Genomic DNA, 25,000 nt, shown 5'->3' with positions numbered 1-25,000 from the left:
TTTCTTATGGTGAGGCTTTATTGTTTTCAATTTCAACTGCTTTATTGTTTCGTTATGTTTGTGCTGCCTCTGTTGTTTGTTGTTGTTTTTGTTGTTCGCGTACGTTAATATTTTGTTTTTTGCTTGGTTGTTTGATTTGAATTTGAATGTTAATTTTTCTGATGTTGTTGTTTTGATTGTTGATGTTGTCAGTTTGTTGCCGTTATCTTGTTGATGTTTTTGTAACTGGTGATCCTTTGTTGTCGTTAATGTCATTTGTAGATTTGTATTATTTAGATGCTGTTGTTGTTGTTTTTTACGATATTTTTGCTTACTTCGCACACAATGCTTTGGTTTTTCTGGTGCATGTTGTTGATTTTTATAATGATGACAGTCCTTTGATCGTCTGTGATAGATTATCTTCTACCGTACGAACTTCTAACTCTGATGTTGTTGTATGCTGTTGCTGGTGTAGTTGCTGATGTTGTTGCTGATGTTGTTGCTGATGTTGTTGCTTGGGTTATTGTTGTTGTTGTTTTGTCGTTGTTTTTTGCATGTGTTTGCCTTTGCAAATATTGTAGCGGCTAATGTTGTTGTATTTTAGTTGAATATTTTGCTCATGGTTTTACACTTGCCTATGCGGTGCTTGCATTTGTCTATGATTTAATGTTCATTTATTAAACTTTTATACAGTAAGATTTGAAATAATGGCACGAAACATTTTACTTGAAAAAACATCAAGATGATGATGAAGGCCAAGATGATGTTTATGTAGGCGGTGATATGACAACGATGGTAAAAACAAAGGAAACATAATAACGATATGGATCACAATGACGATGATGACAGTGTATTTGATAAAGGCTTTCGATAACACGCTGATAAAAATTAAACCGATGAAATGATGGCACGATAATATGCATAAATACGAAATGATAATAATAAAAATAATAAAATAATCACAAAAATAATTATAATAATTGCAACAACAATAAAAATAATAATAAAATGATTAGGGTGGTGTGGGTAATAGGAATGAGGAAGGACGATGACGACCGCATTGCTTTCTCCTCTCTCTTATTATTATGTAGATGTTATGTTGGTCGCCTCTTTTATACTCAATGTCTGTCTCTGCCAACGATAAATGTTATTCTTATTCTTATTTTTATTATTTTTATTATTATTTAATATCTTAGCATAACTTACCAGTTTGTTGACTTGAAATCGACTAAATGTATTATTTATTGATGCAATTTCATTAATGTCACTAGCAACGTTAATGCCATAAGTCAGTATTTGTTGTATGAGACTGCGATTTTATGCTGACGAGCTGGTGGCAGTTGATTTTTTCCCTTTGTAACTTGCACTCCAACCAAACTAACATATACACAATTTTCGTTATATGATAGTTTCATCATTAGTATTGGGATTTTTAATTCTGAGAAATATTATTATTATTTTTACTTTTATTACACAGTGTACATGTACATTTCATATTGTCATTATTAATGTTGTTATAGCATCAGAGCACCTAATAATTGTATCACCTTAATTATTTTCAATCTCTCATCCCGGCATACTAATTAGCACGTTTCGTCGTTGCGTATGATTGTTGTTGCTTGTTGCACGTAGGTTATTGATGTCCGTTGCTTGTTAGCTATTGATGTTTGTTGCATGTTGCGTGTTAGTCATTGATGTTTGTTGCATATTGCGTATTAGTCTGTGATGTTTGCTGCATGTTGCATGTTAGACATTGATGGTTGCGTCACAGAGTGGGTGGTCGGTCGCACATCTGCCTACGACACGGACTCTCAACAAACTTGCACACATCGCTGCCCACATGTGTCAATCAAGATCTCTAGCTTATCGCATTTTTAAAAAATTATTTTTGCAATTTTTTTTGAGCTGAAAAGTTGTTAAATGGTTTTTTAGATTTTTAAAAAATGGTTTGAAAATTTGGAATTTGTAACACTTATTAATTATTTAGAAAAAAATGAGATGAAATACACGGAAAACGAGCAAAATTTTGAATGATCAATCAAACGAAAAAAAAGAATAAATAGCATTGCTTAATGTTTATTAATGTAGGAAAGGAAGCTACAAAGATTGATAGTGTGGCGCGGGTCGAGCGCTTCTAATGCGTTTGCAAATAAAGAAATAGGACATTTCTTTCTTCATGTGACGCTCCAGATGCACTTCCATGGAAACGTAAACTAATATTTGCTTTTTCTTTTTTTTCCTAAACCCAACTAAAACCATCTTGAAGGAATTTTAAAATGGAAGGACATGTCGTGTAACTAATTGCGACTCCATTCCATTTTATTTGCGATGATGGCCTTCATTCTGCATGCTGGTGTGGTGCAAAACTCCTGCCCCCCCCCACACTAATGTTTGTTTCAATGTGGCAATTTTTATTCTCTGCTCCCATTTTAACTTTGAATTTAAACAGATTCATTTGCGTTTTGCTTAATTTAATCGAGTTAAGTTTGTTTAAGTTTTCATTATTTTTTAACTTTTCTGAAATTCACTAACTGAACATTAATTAATTTTTTTATCATTTATTCAGTTATTCACTCATTGATACATTTGATAATTTATTTTTTCATTTCTTTATTCATTCATTCTTTCGTTCGTTCGTTCATTCAATCTTTTTTCTATCAGCTTCCATTCGTTCATTGAATCACATTTCATGATTTTTATTTCATTCATCTTGTGCTCAATTCATCTTTTTATTAGCTTTTACGTAAACTATTTTTCAATTCTTTTGAAGCTTTATTGAAAACATTCATTCATCAATTCATCCATCAATTGATAAATTCATTCATTCATCAATTCACTCATCAGTTCACTCATCAATTTCCATATAAATTCGTTTTCTAACCTAAAAATTCACAAATTGAATCTTCACATCGTCCAACGCATCAGTCAACATTATGACGTTCACTCGGTCAGCATAACATTATCATTCCACACATTAATACTCGAATACATCCAATTATCCCAGAATCATCCGACAATCCACTAGCATCCATCTATCAATCAATCAATCAATCAATCAATCAATCAATCAATCAATCAATCAATCAATCAATCCATCCATCAATCAATCCATCCATCCATCCATCTATCCATCCATCCATCCATCAATCAAATCGTTCATCTACAGCATTTTGATATTGTCATTGTTCATTTATCCGCTCCATCCATCAATCATTAAAATTAATTCATTTAGATTCAGTTTCGAAGCTCATAAAGCGAAACAATGAAGCGCAAACAAAAGCCACACACAACGTTTGAAACATATATTTTTTGCAACATAAATCTACCTATTATGAACATTCCACATCTAAACATTCACACATAAACACTCGCAAACAAATATATACATACAAATGTTCGCACACAAACACTCAGATACAAAAACACTTACACGTGTGTAAACAAATTTGCGTGTACATACACATCAACCCAAAAAATGTATCTCGATGCGCCTGAATCAACGTAATGTACAGACACATTGCGTATGATAAGTAAGAACCACTCAGCAATCGAACCCAGTTCTGCAAAGCTTGACCAGGCTCCTTTAATCATTACACTATTTCTCACCATCTAATTAGCTATTATGTGTGAATGTTATTAGTTACTGCTTTTTTTTATCGCCTCTACATTTTTCTGTTAAGTAAAGTTTTATGTTAAGTGAATTAAAATAAAATAATCTATTTTCACTTGTCGATATTAGGTTTCTGTTTTGAAATTAGCAGCGAAACAACACACAAACACGTCAAACAATTCATTACCGCAATTTGGCCCAGTAAAAGTTTTTGTTTGCGTTTGAATTTTAGTCGATTTGCGGCAAAATTGTTGGTTAGAACTGAAAGGGTTAGTCCCACTACTACATTCCCTGGCGTCTATTTCGCTTGTTATTTATGCATCTGCAAATTCACCGACAGATATATTTGTTCATATATATCTATCTACTCAAGTGTAAGCTGTTGTTTGTAGAAATCTTCTCAATAATATTTATTTATTACTTGTGCATTGTTTGAGGCGCAATTTGTTAGATGGACTGCCATGGGCTCTCTCGTGTTTCAGTGTTTACGTGGGTGAGATGTGGGAGTCAGTGTTCATCGATGAATAGCACACGATATGTTGACAGGTAGACGGGCCTTGGGTGTTTGATGGATGAGCCTAACTCTAAACAAAACGTTTTTGTGTCGCATTGATGAGGGTTGTATCGAAATCATACAGTTGAAACACGAGACAGAGTTGGTTGATTGTGACAGTGATTTTTTAAAAAATGAGTGGAAACCTTTGAACGAGAGAGGATTTCCAACTCAAATATTGAAATAACGTTTCGTGCATGTGTAAGTGTATGTGTGTGTGTAAGTATGTGTGTTGTGTTTATTAATGTAGACGTGTGAATGTGTAATGTATGTTGCATGTGGGCGGGATTTTAAATGCTGGAATGTTTCATCGCGGATAACGTTCGTATATACGTTTGCAAGCATTTGCAAGCACACGTTAATTATCAATATTTATTACATACACAAAACAGCCCAGATGTAAACCAGTGCAAAAATAAAATTAATAATTTTTTATTTGTATGTAATTGAATAAATTTATACGTTTAGTTAGTTTTATCTTTAAATAAATATACGAAAGAGATTTTTTTTTATTTTTTAACTGTAGACTAGTAGATGGGCGTGGCTCCTTGCCATCGAGTAGCAGAAAAAGCCGTTAAAATCTCTGGCATCGGTCCATCCCATTAAAAAAATTACAGCACGCATAAACAGATTGCAAATTATTCGTCTGAAACAGGAAGCGCAAGCGTTCTCGGAGAATTAAATTTCTAACAACAAAATAAGCTTTGTCAAACAGATCCGCGTCATGTTAATAATGCAGAGGTGTAACTTATACGCATCACTTGCATGGCGTCTGCTTGTCAGCATGCTTACATACAACTTTTAATGTTTAAAATATTGAGGACAATGTCTTTGAAGTTTGCATGCAACTTATGTGATGTGATATTATTATATATATGTATGTTCATTTATGTGCGCTGAGAATAATAATAATAATGTCATTTGTGCAGTGCCCTATGCATAGCGTCCAATAAATACGCTCACCAGAGAGTTTTTGTTATAAAGCACGCAACTCATACATTAAAACGCAGTGTTTAAAAATATCCACACACAACGCGTAAACATACACGCACGTACGTACAAACCTAGGCGCGCCCATACAAACCCACACGCAAAAATATACGTGCATATAGATGCACATACATATGGACACGCAAATGTATATATAACACACACACACATGCAAATACTCATATTGAGCCTAATGCATACACAACGCAAATACTTACCCACTTGCATATAGATGCACACACGTGTAAGTAGTGGGCACATACAAACAGACGCAATCACATACGAACAAACAGACGCACACACAGACATACAAATCAATGCACACACACACACGCACCATTCAACGCGTGCAGGCGATAGTGATTTGATTGTGATGGATGGGCCACAAGAAGCACGCTGAACAACACGTAGGAATTGAAAACAATTTGCAAGAAACCATGCTAGATGTAAACCCTACAAAAATTCTTTTCTATATCTTCGTCCTGCAGGCCTGTTCGCTCATTGTTTCTACGAGCCGCACGTACTCAGCAGGCAGGCAGGCAGGTACATGAACGTAATTGCGAATTATTAATAGGCCAGCATATACACATGAATAATTATATCTAGACGGGTAACGTGTTTATATGTATATATTTATAAAGTAGAATTAAGTAGATTGATAGAACACTCTCTCTCCCTCCCTCTCTCTCTCTCTCTCTCTTTCTCCACATACACACACACACACACACACAACACACACACACACACACACACACATATATATATACATATAAACTTAAAAACCATAAAATACATCTTTGAAAGCGTAGAACATTCATGGACGAAATTACAAAAGTAGATATGTAGGTCTGCACGAATGCAAATGCTCACTCACACATTTGTTCCATCTCTATGCTGCCGAGCTCAAACATTATAAATGCAAACACTTCTGGGTTTTATTACACGCTATTAAACGCTATTACACTTGCTAACAAAGTTTTAATTACGGAAAGTTTGAAGAAGTTGTGAGAGACATGTCAAATTTTTGATCAGAACTGAATCATTTGTGGAAGAGTTTGTAAAAATGTTAAATAGTCAAAAATTTGTAAATAAAAAAGTTAAAGATTTGAAAGGCTTGTTTGAAACTTGCAGAATACATTCGGTCGTTCAAGTTACTTTCATCGTCATCAATAGGTTTACTGGGAATTTTGATTTTACTTTTAATTTAGAATCTGGTTTAAATTTTTACGGAGGCCTTGGTAGTGACATGTGACAGTTAACAAAATATTTATTCCACAAATGTGTATGGTGCAGAATAAAGAAAAATTACGAGAAGAATGATTAAAAGGCAAACTCTGATTTGAAAACCAACGCTTTATTTAGAAAAATAATTGTTAAACAACTTGTTAGCACAGAAATGTTGACAGACTGTTGTGACACGTCAAGATTACCTTAAATTTTAAACACAACGTCATCTGTACGTGTGACAGCAGGATGTATTCAGACGAGTACAAACATTTATTATAATTCTGTCAATGCATTGCATCTGCAAGGCGTGTGCTGTGCGTGGAACATTTGCGTTATATTCGGAGATGTGCGTTCGTGCAGCACACATCAAACGTTTAATTTATGCAGACGCAACAAATTTCGTACACCTTTGAGTGTTTGCCTGCTATAATATCCAGCATTTTAAAATTTTGCAGGAAATTTTATGACGCGATTATTCCAGTTCACGTGGTGTAGGACAATGTTAAGGAAGTACGTGTGGTGCTTTTGAGCCTGGCTGGAGGATTGCTACATAGTCCTGTCTTAATCTTGTCCTGTCCTGCCCATCCTATTGCAGTCCATCTACGCTTTGGGGGTGTCGGGCTGTGTATCACTTTTTAATTGTTTGTTTCTCAAGAAAGAATCTTCAGAAAAAGTTTACCAATAATTTTTCCCTTGTAAGTTTGTCCGACAAAAGTTTTGAAATTTATAAGTAACGGGCTACAGTATTGCTAGCGTATAAATTCGTACATTATTAATGCATCTATAAAGCTCTTCTATTTCAATTGTCAGAATGAAACTCGAATGTCTTTCACTTTCAAGTATCCACCAACTATCAATACTGAAATATTTACTATAGCTCAAAAGTCGAAATGTGTGGATGTTTGTTTAGAACTACTTACTTACAACTCATTATTTCATAGCATTCATGATCTATGTAAATATTTGTCTCCAATGTTATAACATCAGTTACAATTTCAACCTCAATATTTTTACTTTTATATTAAATTTTATTAATAGTCTTGGTTTAATATTTCGTTTACGAATTTCCAATTTTTTTATCATAAGTTTGTTTTAATTTCTAAAAATAAAATTCTGTATGGTTTGTCTTTATTTGTCCAAGAATAAATGAATGACAACACGGTTTACGTTTATTTTATATGAATTTATAATATCCTAAAATATCCTTCTTTCAAATTAACAGCCAACTTATGTGCACACAATAGTAAAACAAGTGTATGATTGCATTGGTGATTAACGTGTAAAATAATATTCACACATCCCATGCATATGAGTATTAATTATTAATAATATCATGTTGAATTAATGTGTTATTGTTGTGTTGTTGTTGTCGTCGTCGTCGTTATTGTTGTTGTTTCGTTGTGTAAGAAAAAAATATCACAACACAAAAACTCACTTTTATCCTCCAGAAATCATCCAAGGGGCTAACAAACAAAGTTTAAAATCTTTAATAATAAAATTAATACCTGGATTTTAAATTATTTAATAAATATTCAGAATAAATTTTCTTTCAAACAAGTCGTAAACGTTTGCCAACCGATCATAACAAAAACGGAGTAGATAGTCAAGTGAAGGTTTTCTGAAACTTATCACCTATCATCACTAACAAAATTGCAATATTGAAATCGTTCGTTTCAGTCGTCTTATCTCAAAAGTCAACTTTTCGAAACAATTGAGACCCGATAAGAAGATAGATCATTATTTAATTTTACTACCAAACATTATCTCGCCTGTCATATTAAACTATCTCTATGTTGACTGCTTTTTTTTCTTAATTACATAATAAACCAACAACAACGACAACAATAACAACATCAACAAAATCAACAAAAACATAAACAACAACAATGACAAAAAACAAAGATAAATAATTGCTAAGGTCATACATATTTCTGAACAGCTTAAAATCATACATAATCATTACCTTTGTAAAACTAGATGGCCAAGTATGTGATCAAAATCATTAAATTACATTTTACTATTTTCACAAAATTAAACACTCAGACGTATCAAGTCAAATTTATGTACACTAGTTGTGTCTGTCTGTGTGTGTTTTTGGGTTACATGTATAATTCAACCCAATCATTGAATTTCTATCAAACAGTTTACCACTTAAGAACAAGTGTAATATGAATGAATCTTCAATTATTTTTAGTTACCATTCAGCTATTTATTTTGTAGTTAAATTAATATACAAACTAAGCACACATACACACGCACAGATACACACGCACACGCACGCACACATGCACACACACATACATATATACGGACCAAAGTAAAAAATGTAATAAATGTTGAAAATTAAAATTAATTTATCTCGAGTACGCGACGATAACACGCGAAAACGTCGTATTAATTATAATCATTGATTACCAGTTCAGTCATTTGCCGTTGAATGTGTTGTGTGTTTGTGTGTGTGTGTTTATGTGTATGTGTGTGTGTACGTGAGTCCACGTGTAATGTATGTTTTATGTTTACCTACATGTATTTAATGTGTTTGTGTGGATTTGTGTCTTTATCTCTATAGATTGCGATCTGTGTTGGCTGCTTGTGGGTTTGTGCTTTTGAAAGTGTAGTCAGACGTGTGAAGATGTCCCTTCACAGATGGCAGTAAATGTGAGTTGAATTTTTGCGTATGATGACGGCAATAATGATGACGACATTGAAGATGATGATTACAAAACGGTGATGACAATGACGAAGATGATGACGATGATGATATGATGACGATAGTGATGATATTGAGGGTTGTATAGAAACGATGGTGATGATGATAATGGTGATGAAAAAGTATATTGAAGATGATGATGATGATTGGTCAGTCAACCATACAAGCAGAGCATCGTCACATGACCACATGAAGCTGATGGGTCGGTCTAATTGATGGCACTCACTTCATTTCCATCAACGTCCATTCATTCTTTCACATCATTTAATTAATTAAATTTTTTTTATAAATTCGCACCTGCCACCTCGAATTAAAATAACCTTTGATGACTATTTTGAAGTTTTGTATCGTGTGAAGACTTTTAAAAAATATCGTGTAAAGAATTTTAAAAAATAAAAACATGCGAACAAGAAAACCACAAAAATGATCTGTTAACATGGAAGTAGTTCATATTTCTGACTTATATTAATTGGAACTTAAATATATATCGATTTTATTGTATTCAAAATCATTTTCCATTATTTCACTGAATCAATTCTTACAATTAAAAAAATGAAGAGATGATGACGTTCGAGAAAGAGAGAGAGAGAGAGAGAGAGAGAGAGAGAGAGAGAAAGAAAGAGAGAGAGAGAGAGTAGCATGATGTGCTGAGAATATTGGCGCATTAAAATGAAATATCTCCCGTCATTTCAGTTCTCATGGATCTCTCCAGCAAGCAGCCAAACAGTGCGCACGTAAAAAAGTATTTCTATTGAAAACGCCCAAAATAAATGTCCACATTTTAACGTCTATGATATAATATGGAAATAATAATGTTCCGACGAACAATATTATGAAGACTTTTTATATGAATAAAATTTGTAGCTAAGGTATTTGATAAATTCTTACAAGGAACAATTATGTAAGAACAATTGAACGAAAAATGTAAAAATAAGTTATGCAACGATGGTGATTTGTGACTTCACACCATTCATTCTTGTAATGTTTTCCTTAAAAGAAAGTTGGAAACAACTCCGAAGCAGATGACGAAAGAATTCAATCATTCAATGCAAACCTCTTCGTCACACGAGCTAACAACAACTCACGAAAACAACCAAACGTAGCAAACAAGATGTCAAATCAAAACCAAGGCCTCCCTTTCTCGATGATCTAGCGCTTCCAAAATTTATTTATTTTTAATCTTTTGAATGCATCATCTGTAATTTCAAACAATCTAGATTTTGGAATTGTAATAATTTTAAGAAAATAAAAAATCACTTGTTCGGCAATTCGCTGCGCTTCTTAAGTGCATTCACCGGAAAGACCGTACGAACTCTCGAGATATTTCAGTGCCTGTGCCATGCTTCGCGGAACAAAACAACATTAATGCATGAAATACATTAATGCATAAAATACATTAATGCATGAAATACATTAATGCATGAAATACATTAATGCATAAAATACATATTTTAAAGGTTTTTATATTGTATCGTAAAGTTTATTTGTAATGCAAATTAGAAATACAGAGAAGTAGCGATGATTATCAAGGTAGGATACAGGCAGAACCAAAGGACAAGAACACAATAGTACAAAAAATAGCGCAGAACTTGTTGGGCTGACCTCATATGCAACCTTTTCTTAGAGAGTGTGCGTGATCTAATACGAATAGGAATGCAAAAATATAAAGAAAATAATTCTTTTCTCGTTTTGCATTATTCATGGAACAAAAGAAGTTGATCTCACAAAGGAATTGCCGCTTGAAAATTGAATTTTCAATCATACTTCCTTTTCCGACTTTAAATGCATCGCCAGGCCACCACCGCCGATTTTGAATTTAATTAAATTTTTCATCTGAATAAAAATATAAAATACAATGAATTATTTTTCATAAGTATATTTCATTGTGCGACTTTAAAGCACAACAACAACTACATTTTCGTATTATTACTTCAGAAAATAATCATCTCACAATTATATTCATTTTCTCTATATTAGCGAAAGTTAAAACAACTTTTCTACAAGCAAATTTATTAGGTTTTATAATAAAGACGTATACAACACAAAAAGATATTTATTTGGTGCTAGCAATTATGTCGTATCCCAGTCGCTAAATTGCATTAAGTTGCTTTAAGAAGTATTGTTGTGCGAGTTGTACGAGCGTGAATGCGATTGATAGAGCGTAATATATATGTGCCGCGTCATTCATTATGCAGGACATAACACAACACAATATAACATAACATGACATAACATAACATAACATAACAAGGATTTTTATAGTGATCCAAGAAAACTAAGATTGCGACGGGACCACTCTGGGACTTTTTTTAATATCCAATTTTTGCCAAGTTTGCTTTAAAGTTGTTAGTTGTTTCTTCATCTTCCAGTTTGTTCCACTCATTGACAACTGAAAAATTTTTGCTTTATCAATCCCGAGCTTTTTTTAAAGGTCTTATATTTATGTCCCCTTATTTTACTGTTCAGCTTTTACTGTGCCATTTTTTGAATATTCTCAAGCATATGTTTGTCCTTTTGTAAATTTGGATTCCATAGCTGAACAGAGTACCCCAACTTAGGTAAGACCAAGCTTTATATAGGTTTAATATGACGATCATACTTCTGCTTTTTACCGCTCTTTTTACCATGTAAGCACTTTTAGCTGCCTCGATGCATTGCCGCGCTACCTTACTATTCCGATGGATTATCAACCCTAGATCCTTTTCCTTTTCTACATTTTTTAATGGTGTGTCTCAAAGTTTGAATACGTATGTATGACTGCACATTTGTCGGTGTTGAATACCATCTGCCAATCCTCTGCCCATTTGCATATTTTTTGCAAAACGCATGCTAGAATTTCATCATCTTTATTGTTGTCTATAACAGCACATAATTTACAGTTATCTGCATATTCTGAAATTTTAGACTATATTTTTTGATGTTTATTAAAATAGCAACGGTCTTAATACGGATATTTTAAAAACCCCACTTGTAACATTGCTCCAGTTTGAGGAACTTTCTCCACCACCAACGTTTTGCCGTCCATCTTGTAACCAATAAGAAATCCACTTGAGGATGTTTCGTGTGATTCCATTTGCCTCTACTTTTAAGGCAAAACGTTTATGTCTGACCTTATCGAAAGCCTTAGCAAAGTCAAAGTACACGATATATTCGGCTTTTTTTTGTCCAAATCTTCATAAACCTCTTCACAAAAGTCAAACAAATTAATGTTTTATAGAGCTTTGAAAACTAAATTTTATTAAATTTTATGTCAAAACGATAATGTTTCTGACTTTAATATTATAAAAATAAAACTTTTTCATTTTTGAATTTTATTAATTTTTCAGTTAAATGCGTATGTTTTCGTTATAACAAATGTGACAACGTAATAATATAACCACATTTAACAACTTCTTCTACACTCTGAACTGTTTTCTGCACTAAATTTTTTCCATCATTACAAGTTTTCAAGTTTGCACTTTGAGTTGAATGCCTAATTTCGTCAGAGTCTTATGGAGGTAGGCTTGTAAAAAGATTTATACGACCACATTCAACTGATTGAAGGCAAATCAACCAACCAAGCAAGGAACGAATGACGGCTGCCAACAATCAAATGCAATGCCGATATTTTAAAATCCTACCAAGTCTGTCAGGGCCGTAGATTGAATATTTCTGATTCGTTACGTTGCATGCCTGTTTGTGTTTTGTCAAGTGAATACTTACCAGTACATTCCACAGCATCCTGTATCATGGGATATCGATTGTTCAAATTATATAAAAAAAAACATTTTTAAAGTTTTTTATGTTATTGAAATTTTAGAAAATACACTGGTATTAAAAGAAGAATTATAAAGTTTTTGAACAAATCTTGCAAGCCGTAGGTATGTTTAAAGATTAATTTTCAATGCAAAACTTTGTTGTTAATTTAAAAAAAGAAAAAAATATTAGGGACAATTTTCAAAATAGAAGCAATACAAACAGAATTTACTTATTTCGAATAAAATTAAAAAAATTATTATTCGAACTACCACCCTTTAATTAAAACACACACATATATGTATATATGTATATATATATTCTACAGAATTTGATCAAAGTCCCAAAGCAAAAATAACTCTTCATTTTTTGGAGAGCCTTTAAAACGGAACTTAATGGACCATTAGATATCCATTGATTGTCGTGTCAATACGCGTTCGCGCATCAAAGAACGCAATGCAGCTTTTGAAAAGAGAGCTGGAAAAAAATAGCGCCATTCAAAATTTTAAACATTTTAAACTAAACAACTGAGTGAAGCGTTCATTTGAAAAGTTATTAGATCGAATTTAAATTACATAAATTGTTAGTTTTATATAAATTTGGTCTGATTCCAACTTGTTTTGCACTTGCGGAAGAACATGTGGCGATACTAAAGATGAAAATAAATAATTAAAGTGCCGTATAATTCAACGAATACTCACAATATATTTCTTTGTAAACATCCGGTGGCTATATTGTTAGCGGTTGTGTTACATGGGGTAGGTTGATTTATCGGCAATCGAGTAAAAAAACAGGCACGAGCCTTTTTATACACATATGGCTACGTTTGTATGTATGCATGTATGTATTATATATATATATATATATATTATTTATATGTATACATTATATATATACTTGTGTGTGTGTGTGTGTGTGGTTGTGTGGTGTGTGTGTGTGTGTGTGTGTGTGTGCGTGTGTGTAATGTAGTATACGATGCGTGACGTTGCTAGAGTAGTGCAAGTATGTCAAGGCAATAACGTTTTTAATTATTTGTTGTCGGCGAATTTATCTCGCATATTGTCAACGTTTCGTCGCAAATAGTCGTATGGATTAGTTTTTATTGGCACGAATTCTTTCAAGCAAACACATTTCCTGTTATTAGCTCATTTCTTAGTTTTTTTTTCAGATTTGTACGTTAGGCTCTTTTTATTTAAAAACTGTTTCGTTGAACGCACGCTATGTTCAAAGCTGTTGTGCGTATGCCTATAAACGTTATTTGTTCGTTATTTGTTTGTCACTAATCTCGTCGACTGCGCAAATTTTTATGCCCTTATTTTCTCTTCTTAGATTTTGTATTCCGTTTCAGCACACATTTGTCCGGCACGTATTTTTTGAGCTGGTCTGCGAAAACAAGCATTGTAATTATCTTGTCTTCAATTTGTCAAGTTGGCTACATTCTGCGATTATCGTCCTCTTCAGATGTGCATTTTTTGTATGCATCTTCGGTAATTATGTATTTCTCTGTTGTCATTCTGCTGCAGTCCAGCGTTATTTTATTGTTATTTGAGTTTCAGTTTAATTGAACACAACGTACATATAGTAGGTATAGCTTTTCTAAATTAGAACGTTTTTTTCATTGTTTAAAAATTTTCTATTTTTGGTAAAATTTGAAAACCATGTATTTTTTTTTAAATTTTTACTTTCAGAAAGATGTTCATTTGTCGTTACGAATAGCACACCTTTTTCAGGTACTTTTCCATTTCATTCAATTTTGTTATGCCGAAAACGTAGAAACTATAAACAAAAGGAATTGAACCAACTTGAGTATTACACAAATTAACAATATGCAAATGGAAATGAAATGCCCGCCTACAGGTTTTTTTTTTCATTGAAATTAATTTTCTGTCTACTGCGTAGGTATAAATTTCTTTTCATGCCGTCTCTCGAACAATGCTATATATTTATTGTTAAAATCTTAGAAATTTTATGTAAAATTGTAGTTTTATGTACAAAATACCATTGTCAAATTAAGAAATGGTGGAAATGAAAATGATGGAGAATGTCAAAACTTGAAAAATGTTCAAAGTAAATTAAACAAAGTAATTCAAATTGCAGCCAGTTTTACTGGAATAATTATTTCCAAAAAAATCAACAACACTTGTGTCTTTAGCTTTGGGGTTGTGTATAATTTCTTTGTCGGAAGTAATAATTTGCGTCTGTTGGCTACCTGCAAAGCCAACAGTTATCGGTTTCTCCATGCTGTTACCCGGTTTTATTTTGCATTTGTATAATTTCGATATGATTATAACACAAATGAGTAAGGTTGTAACGTGAGTTGCAGTTATTGCGATGCACAAATCTTTTGTTGTGTACATGGATTCCGAGTTTTCAATTGCTTTATCATCAAGCGGATAATGTAATAGAGCGTCATGTGCATTGCTACTTTTTACTATTTGGTTATTTGAAATAGTTTTGTTCGAGGGTGTATTCCAATATTGATAAATGTTCAATTCTTTATATAACGAATCTTCATCAAAATTATCAAAATCTTCGTTGTCCGCATATAAATTTGAAAGTTTAAAGTTTTTGGACATGAAGCTTTTAACATAGTTGCTTTTTATTTCAGTTAATTTTGTCGTTTCTTGTGAAACTTGTTGACGATGTGTGAAATTGTGCAGTAGGAAATAATCAGCGCGGATGTTTACGGATAGCGTGGAATTTCCAGCTACGTTAACTGCTAAGCAAGTGTAAACTCCTGATATGGGATTCTTTAGAACATTTGTGGATTTTTTTAAGTCAGCTGAATTCATTACAGTCATGAGTTTATCCCAGTCGAGTTCTAAAACACCTTCGTTCGTAAATGTGTCTTGATAAAGAGAATAATTTTGTCCGATTTCAGTTGGAGGTATATCCGCATTGGCTGACAAACTCTCTGAATATTTTGATTGGTTAGAAAACTGGTCATCATGGGTGTGCCTGCTGACCTGGTCGTCATGGGTGTACTTTGTAACCTGTCCGGATGGTTGGACCCAGTATAAAACTGGCAAGGGATCGCCTCGTGCTTCACATTTAAATTTAGAGACGTCGTCTTTCATCACAAGTTCAATGTTCCCGAATGTTGGAGGCGTGCAAATAAACTTGGACGACAAAACCTACAATAATAATTTTATAATGGTTTATTGTATGCTCACTTTATTTGCTATTGAACAATTGAAACTAAATTGTTCAATGTAATTGTTTAATTTTGAAGAAACATGTAAATAAAATTTGTAAGCTGCATTTTGGATATAATCAAAAATCAAATAGATTTATATACACGATTTACTGGTGTACTCCTATGCATGTTACACGAAATCTAACTCACGTTATCAAAAGCTGTGTGCTTGAGAGCTGTCGGAAACATGCATGTGGGGAATGTGGCTCCGTTGAACAAATGAACATTCTGATCAAAAAACATTTTCAGCCACATGAGATTGCAATTGCATCGAAGAGGATTTGACGCTAGTCGGATGTGCTCCAGGGACGAAAACGTGTGCTCCAAGTCATTAGGCAGTGATGTTATTTTGTTGTCTGATCAGGCAAGTTTTAATGTTTAATTTTCGCAAAAAACAAATTTTATATAATCAAATTTTTTTATCAAATGCAATCAAATTATATTATCGAAAACATTTTTTTATCAACATCAAATATTAGAGGTATAAAGTTAGAAAATTATAAACATTACCCGACCAACCATTCAGCCACAAAAATCTGAGAGGCTTTTCAAGCGGAAGAAACGCATCGGCGTGTACGTTTTGTATGGAGCAGTTGTGCAGGTACAAACCCAGCGTCGACAGTCCAGTGAATGAGGTCGCGTGGATGTGGAGTCGCTTGTTGTCGTTGAGAAATAAGTGCTGCAAATGCAAGCCGTCAAAGGCTCGCTTCGGAATGACCTGCAATGAGGAACAATCGATTGCAAGCTGTCGTTGTTGGGCTTATTTAGCGAATGGTAGGGGTTTTGACGGCCGTAGACACAGTTTGTTTGGTTTCAAAATTATTATTAAGCTTGGGATTAGAAAGCCCGCAAAACTCAAAGTACACCAAATTTTACATCGTCTTCTTCCAATTTAAATATTTTCTTTGAAATTATATAAAAGTGTTACGTTTCTTTATTCTGTTTTTTTTTATTTTTGGTCTCCGATAAAACAATGCAATGTTTTAAAAGAATTCAACTTTCATCTTAATTTTAAAAAAATACCGTTTAAAATGTTGTTCGTAAAAAATTTATCATTTTTCATTCACTAAGCTCTGTGTTTATAAACTTTCATAACTTTATTTAAAAATAATTTAAGTATAATTAAAATTACGAAACTTTATTGCTATTTGCTAAGATTCAAAAAAATCTAAAATAAATAATTTTTAAAAATTTACCAACGAAATATGAAGTTATAAAGCAAATGTGACATGTCAGAAAAAGTTATTTTCAGCGCTAACAAAAAATTTCTACTGCTTAAGCCACTATTCGTTAAAATTGATTACGATTGTTTTTATTGTTATAAATAAGGTAATAATACCAATTATGAAACGTTAAAATGGAAATGACCTCGATGTTGTTGTAGCTGAGATCCAGCCAGCGCAAATTAGTGAGGTCGGAGAACGCACCAGCTTCAATTGAGACAATTCCACACTCGCCCAGATACAAGTGCTCCAAGTGTCGGAAAGTCGAGAAGTTGGAGCGTTGCAGGGTCCTCACTTGGAAACGATTGCCATTCAGATGCAGCTGGATTGTTGTCGAGGAAATTTTTTCTGAAGGAATTTGAATTAAATTTTTTCGCTGACAATAAGCTATCCGACTGAGTCCGTTGCAAAAACATTCTTTCGGACATTCGAAGGAAACATTGGAATGGTGAAGGCGTTGTTGATGATGAGGAGGAGGAGGAGAAGGAGGATGTTGTGGTGATGGTTGATGATGAAGGTGATGTTGTTGTGGGTGGTCACGATGAGGAAGATGTTGATGAAGATGATGATGGCGAGGATTGCCGTTTAAAGTAACATTGGAAGTTGACGATTTTAATGAGAGGTAGGATGACGTAGCCGAAGATGACGGCGTTAATGAGTTCAAACATGCCAACCATGGAAGCTGTGTGCAAATGATAATTAAGCAACAAAACATCATCATGGCGCTTCCTCCCTATTTTTTAGACTACTGAAAATTGAAGGAATGGAAAGCATGTTGTGGAAAAGATATTTGAGGCAATTGCATGAATTGCGGATGATAAGAAAAGTAGTTAAGCACTAACATAGACACAATCGCACACACGCGATTATTAATTTGTCATGTAGGTATGTCTACTATGCTATCAGATGCTAACGGATAAACATGGAATATAACAATGGAATATAAAAATCTGACTTAATTATTAATTACTGTTTTATTCCAAAACTTGTGTGGACATTGTTTATAAAGTAATTGACATTTAAAATTAAATTTAACGGTGGATGAAAAATACATAAAACGAATCAAATAACGCCGATGATGAACAATCATTTGAGAAAGGCCCATCAAAATATTTAATATATAACGTTAAAACATTTGTTTAATTGCAAAATATTTTATGCAAAACTCTATCAACAAAAATATCCATTGCAATTTTAAAAGCAACGAGCAAAAAAACAGCCAAGTGATGAAGACTGCGGGATTGTCGTTATTTGGAGAGCTGCAATAGTATATAAAAAGAAACCCACCAACGCTTACTTATCTTGTCGTGCAATGTTCTAGTAATATAACATACACTTTACGAAGATTTCTTTTAGTATATCCCAGATGTTATATGTGTGTGTGTGATGTGTGTGCGTGCGTGTGTCTATGTGTGCGTGTCTATGTTTAGTTTAATCATTAATTCATACGCACGTTTGTAATATATGTTGGCATGCGTTAGTGTCAGGACGTGTGTGAGTTATGTTTCGTTTGGCAATAAATGTTTCTAAATTTGACAGTCTCCGTGCGAACTTGTTTGAAATTCTATAAAAATATGCAAGTCTGTGAGTTTGTAGATCTGAGTACAGTAGAATACAAAAATCTTCACAAATGAGATAACATACTCGTTAAAGTTGTAAACGTGAATAGAGATGTTAAAAACCTGCTGTAGATGTTAATAATTCTAACCGAACAGTGCAATCATTTTTGATGTGGATCGATGAATGAACGCGATGATTTGTACTGTAGACGCCACTGTTCACCTGCACTCTCTACTGCACACGTTCCAATCTAGATATACCATGCCTGCTTCCGTTTCGTGCACTCTACACGATACACAACAGACACGCTCAACCTCTTGAAAACAAAACATGGTGGTTTTTTATCTTTGTAACTGATTTGAAAATAAAAATAATACTTTCGTTTTTCATTGGCACTTTCTTGGAAAGTGGCGCTGAATTTCATATTTACAGCGACATCGTTTTATAACGATTTGAATTCTCAAGTGAGGCCTACTTGAGAATTTCCGTCACCGTAATGCACATTAAATTGAATAACTATAATATGATTTCAAAAAACTAATGCTTGTAAATTGGAGGAACAAAATGGCAAAAAACCAGGAAAGTGAATAATAAAATTAAAATCTTCTCGATGTAGCGGAGACTCCATAGTTTGATACAAGTTCAAATATTTTGCTTATAGTAATTTAAACATTGAACTCGAAAATCTATACCCAAATGCTTTTTTTACACGTAACGTAATATAAATATTGATATATTGAAAAGTTATTTAAAAAATATGTGATACGTAATGCCATCATTGCAAAAACATCATTTAATTAATGGGTAATTGTTCTATTAATGTTGTTGGTTTGGTAGCTAAGGAGGTAATGAGATTAGGCTGGCATCAACTGATGCATGCACTCAATCGCACTCGATCTGATCAATTCATTTTCATCTATTTCTATCAGATTACGGTTACAGAAACAAATTGAAATTACAATTTCAGTATATTGCAACATTTTTTTACAAACTTTTTACTCCAGAGCGAATGCCTAGTCTGACTCATCCCAACAAAAAATTGGAGTAGGAGATAATTTTTAAAGAAAAAACTTCTCTTCTCATTCTACGTTGACGATGCGTGTTGATCGTTGGCAGAATAAACATTGTTACGATTAAGTAAATTCATCTTTATCATCGTCACTGTGATTAATCATAATTACAAAATAGTAAAACAATAATAACAAAACAATATTTGTTATTGTTAGCGTGGCGTTGATGATGTTACTCTGTGAAGGTAATATAAGCTTCAGTCAAACAATTTGACATACATTAAAATAATGGCGTATGACTCTGAGGAAAATTAAACTCTGTAAAATAATGTTATGTTTCTCTGAGCTGCTGCTGTACTATTATAACGTAATATAATAACATAACGGACGCCAAAGAACCATAAAAGTCTACGCACGTCTGTGCATCAAAGTTTGGAAATTAATGATGGATAACCGTAAATCTCACGAAAAAAAACTTAAAGTAAATAAATCTTCCAAGCATAGACCTAATATAGAAAGAAATAAAACAAAAAAGATACCCCCAGTACCTCGTTAGGACGTCGTGTGATGTTTTACATTCATCTCTATGCACAGGTCTCTGCAATTAGCGATCATCAACCATTGCCATGTAAAAGTAACAACTTGGAAACATAAATGTGTGCACACTTTGATGGGACTGTCCGTCTGTCTGTCTGTCCGTTTGTCTGTCTGTTTGTTTGTTTGAATGTATGTATGTTTGTATGTTTGTTTGTACGTTTGTTTGTTTGTTTGTATATATGTTTGTTTGTTTAGATTGATCTTTCAGTATCAACAAACATCAACTCACAAATTGATTATTTTTGATTTGTCGTTTTGCTATTTTTAAAGTTAGGTATGTTGTATGATTTGCCACTGAGGAACACATATCACTTTTTCACCGCATCACAACAAATATTTTGAAGAAAATCGAATGTGTGCTTTTGATGCAACAATAATTTATAAATGCAAAATCGTGAATTTATTATTTGGAAATACGTTGATTTCAAATGTTACATTTTATCAATAAATAAAAAATAAACAGTTTTTATTTTGTTTATTTATCTATTTGTTTATGTAAAACTTTTGTTTAACAAAAATATTTTATTTTTTTCAGACAATTTATAAAATAATTCCTATGCACTACCAAACTATGATTGAAATAAAATTGAAGCTATTAAAACACGCGGCAGAATTCTTTAGACTTTATTTTGTTAGATTTTTGATAGAATAATAAATTGCTCTCCCATTTGTATTACAGAAAATTTTTGCCATCTTGAGTGCGTTGTTTTCCCACGCTTTCAACATTTTCAATACCAAAACTTGCAAGATGGCATCACACTCATCATCTTCTTCTTCTTTTTCATCCTTCTTCTCCTCCTCATCATCCTCATTATCATTTTCACTATCAGCATCAATATCTTCACAGTCAAAAATATAATCATTATCATTGTCATTGTCATCTTTTTCTTCATCAACCAACATCATCACATCACCATCATTATCATATATGGCCAGTCATTTCATCAGTAGTAGATGTTCAAACAATGAAGCAGCCCATCTATCATCTTCATGGCGCTTATCAAATTTATCATCTCTACGTCACCATCGTTATTACCCAGTTCATCATCTCCGGGATGAAGGAACCATTTATAAACGACACGAGATAAACTGACGAAGCGTCATTCTACATTGACGTATCGCACATACACATACATACATACACATACACATACATACATACATACATACATGCACACACACATACACGTAGATGCACACACATACATACATGCACAAACCCACATACATATATACATATATACATAATGCATACATGCACACATGCGTACACGCACACACACACACACACTCACACACGCATTCATACATGCCTATTCATACAAAATATAAGCACTTGCACTTGCATAAAGATGAAGTGTTAACTTTGGTTGCCAATGGTTGTGCGGAATCGTAATCTTAAAAAAATACACCTTAGTTTTAAACAAGTGTCAACATTCAAATGCACGAATTGTGTGTGTGTGTGGTGTGTGTGTGTGTGTGTGTAACATTGTTGAAGCTGAAAATATTTATTTGCGCTCCAAATATTTTGAAATTGAAATAACTTGATTGTGATGAAAAGACGGTATTCCACCTTTATCCATTAGATCCATTTGACGCTGCTCCTAACTCCCTAACTAGTCGAAAGATGTATGTATGCCTGGGACGTCTGGACGTCTAGTTTGTTGAAGTATGGTTCACATCTAATCACACAACATGCACTATCACACTGTATATTGTATTCACTTCAACTCTGCTGACCACATATTTCACCACAAATTAAGTTAAACACTATCAATACTTTTAATATATTCAAATATTGTTATTATATTTTAATGAATGCATTCATCGATACAATTGTTTATTTATTCTACATGCATTCAAGGTTAATATATATTTCTTTGTGCTATTGTGCTTTTTTTAAGTCTGATAAAAAAAATTTTTTAATTTATTTTGCCACACAGTGGGATGGGGATTAGGTTGGTCGGTGCAAATGTATAAAAATATGCAAGTAGAATTAATAGCGGCTGTGTTTAAGATGCTGTCTTAATATGCTTGCATGTTGTTGTATCTTCTTACGGCGTGTTGTTGTTGTGTGTGTATATTGTTGCGTTGTGGTTGTGTTGTTTATGTTTTGTGTTGTTATAATGCATATGTTGTTGTTGTCGTGTGCTGTCTAGGTTGTTGTGTTACTATGCTGTTGTGTTGGAACGTTGTTGTGTTACTATGTTGTTGTGTTGGAATGTTGTTGTGTTGGAATACTTGTTTTGTTGTTTTGTGTATGTTAATCTATGTTACTTAATTGATGCGTTATTAGTTCTATCCATGATGTTGAAAGCTGTTAAATGTTGCTGAGTGATGTTGAATAATTTTGAGTGTTGTTGAATGATGTTGAGTGATGTTGTCCTTGCTTCTGGTATGATGATTTGTTTGGTTGCATTGCTGTTTAGTGTAGCAGGATCACAATCAACATCACCATTATTGCCATCATGGTTATTATTATTGTCATCATGGTCTTTATCATTTTAGAGGATTATAACATATCTAGAACATTAATCATTTTCACATGATGGTCGGTTGGAAAGCAGGTGACAATAGCGAATTACTACTCTTAAAATTTAATTCAATTTAATTTTCTTTATACCTATGTGTGACATTCATTCAGAAATTTGCAGTATCAGGATCTGGATCTTATTAGAGCTTTGCTTTTTTTGACAGATGAAATATTTGTATAACGTTAATAACGGATGTGTACGTAAGCACTGCATGCATTCAATCAACATATTTACTGAATGTTTTAATTCCAGCATTAAAATGTAAAACAATTTTTTCTACAAAATATTATTTTATGTTAAATTTAATGTTTCAAAATAGGAACAACTCTTAAAACAAGAGGCAAAAACACCTTATTTCAAACGTTACTTTTTAAAATTGCAAAAATAAGCCACACTGAATGCATGAATAATTTTCAAAAATTGTTATTTTGAAAATCGCTAAAATTTAAATAAAAATTATGAAAAAGGCGAGATGTGATGTGAACGTTGAAAGGTATTTGCTTTGAGAGAATGTGCTGAAGTGTGCAGTTGCTGTTAGTTTGAATGAAAATAAGCGCTGATGAATTGATGAAATATTAACGAAGGCTGTCCTCCGCTCAGCAAGTCAGGCTTTTTAATTTCTCCAGGAACACAGGTGCTCTTCTGTACATCTGCATGTAACTAGGTGGGCGTGCCTGTGTTTGTAAGGTGCATGTATCTATGCATGCATAGCTGTGTTTGTACGGTGCATGTATCTATGCATGCATGCCTGTGTTTGTACGTGTGCATGTATCTATGCATGCATGGCTGTGTTTGTACGTGTGCATGTATCTATGCATGCGTGAATGTTTTTTACGTGCATGTATCCATCCAATCCATGCATGTGCCAACGCTGATACTTACGCATGATTCCTTTTAAGTTTCATGAGCTTCCGTTAAATGTATAGTTTATTTTAGTTTAATGTTTACACGAATATATATTCAATGTATATGTATGTATGTATATATATATATATATATATATATATATATATATATATATATATATTTACAATATTCTATAAATTCTACCGAATGTTTGGCGTTAATATGTTTGTAGTTCGTTTTTTCGATTTTTCTCACTAAAGTTTTTTGGTGAACGTTTAGTTTATTAAAATTCAAAATAAACTTATTTTTCGAATTCATGCTGCAAATAAGGCCATATTTCGATTCCGAATGAATCATCATCAGTGCTCCTTGCTGTATATATAGGGAAATATTGACTTTGTCAAGATGAACTTTAACGTTGTAAAAAAAGTAGAATTCATAGAATATTGTAAAAATTATGGTCCATTACCAACATATATATATATATATTTTTTTCTTCTCTTGGTAACGATACCTATAAAAATAAAAGTCTGGATTATTTCGCAAAACAATTGAACGATTATCAATTAGATGACTTATTGGATCACAAAGAGATGGGCAATACGAGAGTTTGAACAGTTTACAAAAAAATAGCAGAGAGAACAAAATATGTAATTGGTTAACTTTTAAGATATTTGCTAACGTATAAAAGTGACTAATATGATGAGATCCAGAAACGTTAAATAAAATTTGCAAGAAAAAGCTTTGGCATAAATGTAAAATATGAATACCATATTTCGTGCTGAAACCCCATATAGAAACACAATAAGATAAGAACAGCAAAACAATAGAGTTGTCTTCTATGGTATTCAATATAAAATTAAAAAACTTATCTCTTAAACGATAAATTAGACTTAAATTTTTTATAATTTTTTTCGAAATATATTGGATATGTTCAAACCACGATAAATTACTCAAAATAGTAACGCCAAGAAATTTAATTGAGATAATAACAGAGTAGAGTCGGCAGCGAAAAGAATGAATTTTAAGATTTTAGGCGAGTTAACAAAGTCATTAATGGAAATATAAAAAAATATATATATATATATATATATATATATATATATATATATATATATATACATTGGACTGTCAGAAATTAATGAAATTCACAGCATGTTCGGCGTTAGTTAACTTCCTGTTTAACTAGTTATACAAAATTTATATATAGTTAACTAGTAAACACGAAGT

The 25,000-nt window shown here is 32.8% G+C and overlaps 2 protein-coding genes across 2 annotated transcripts in view; both read right to left on the bottom strand.

The window, feature by feature from the left end:
- Positions 1–347, bottom strand: part of HELRODRAFT_161355 (hypothetical protein) — a gene marked incomplete at both ends in the record, with an annotated part of 4,422 nt that extends 4,075 nt beyond the window's left edge. The window contains one exon of the mRNA XM_009021278.1: positions 315–347. Within this exon, the coding sequence (XP_009019526.1) occupies positions 315–347 (33 nt within the window). The remainder of the gene's footprint in view (positions 1–314) is intronic.
- A 14,529-nt stretch (positions 348–14,876) lies between these two features.
- Positions 14,877–19,115, bottom strand: HELRODRAFT_161354 (hypothetical protein; the record flags this gene model as incomplete). The annotated part of the gene is made up of 5 exons (XM_009021277.1): positions 14,877–15,938; positions 16,151–16,356; positions 16,520–16,718; positions 17,369–17,545; positions 19,044–19,115. 5 exons carry the CDS (start codon positions 19,113–19,115, stop codon positions 14,877–14,879), a joined length of 1,716 nt encoding a protein of 571 aa, XP_009019525.1.
- Between the last annotated feature and the right edge of the window lie 5,885 nt (positions 19,116–25,000).

The sequence above is a fragment of the Helobdella robusta genome (genome assembly GCF_000326865.2).
Source record: "Helobdella robusta unplaced genomic scaffold HELROscaffold_3, whole genome shotgun sequence".
Classification (NCBI taxonomy): Eukaryota; Metazoa; Annelida; class Clitellata; order Rhynchobdellida; family Glossiphoniidae; genus Helobdella; species Helobdella robusta.
This window is presented reverse-complemented; position numbering and strand designations above follow the sequence as displayed.